Below are 480 nucleotides of genomic sequence, written 5' to 3' on the forward strand. Positions count from 1 at the left end.
CAGCTTGACAACGTTTCAGAAATTGGCGTTTCCATTATGCACTTCACTTCTTCCCAACATATCAACATCCATTTCACTCCAACCTCAGGTCACATAAACACCCCCCCCCCAACCCCTCCCCACACCCCTCATGTCACGGAAACCAAAACAACGGCTTTACAACACTTATAAATTCATCAAATCACCCCATCTTCTTTCAAAAAAATCATCACACACTTTACAATTACTTATAAATTCATCAGATCACCCCATCTTTCAAAAAAAAATCACCACACACTTTACAATAAATTCATTCATATAAATTCATTAACTGATCCCATCTTTCTTTTTTCACCACACAGCTCGTTGTATGGTGGCGTCTGGGGTTCGTTTTGGAGATTCCCGAGACCACTGGAGACGAGCGAGATTCTCCCAGCTGAGCGCAGCCACGTTGCTGATGGGGAGGGACAAGAAACAGCATTTGTATAAGCCAATTAAGGT

The 480-nt window shown here is 42.5% G+C and overlaps 1 protein-coding gene across 1 annotated transcript in view; it reads left to right on the forward strand.

Moving 5' to 3' along the window:
• Positions 1 to 480, forward strand: part of LOC119593079 (glycoprotein-N-acetylgalactosamine 3-beta-galactosyltransferase 1-like) — a gene marked incomplete in the record, with an annotated part of 11987 nt that overhangs the window by 4496 nt on the left and 7011 nt on the right. Inside the window, 1 exon segment of the mRNA XM_037942002.1 lies at positions 342 to 478. Coding sequence (XP_037797930.1) covers positions 342 to 478 — 137 coding nt within the window.

The sequence above is a fragment of the Penaeus monodon genome, chromosome 31 (genome assembly GCF_015228065.2).
Source record: "Penaeus monodon isolate SGIC_2016 chromosome 31, NSTDA_Pmon_1, whole genome shotgun sequence".
Lineage (NCBI taxonomy): Eukaryota > Metazoa > Arthropoda > Malacostraca > Decapoda > Penaeidae > Penaeus > Penaeus monodon.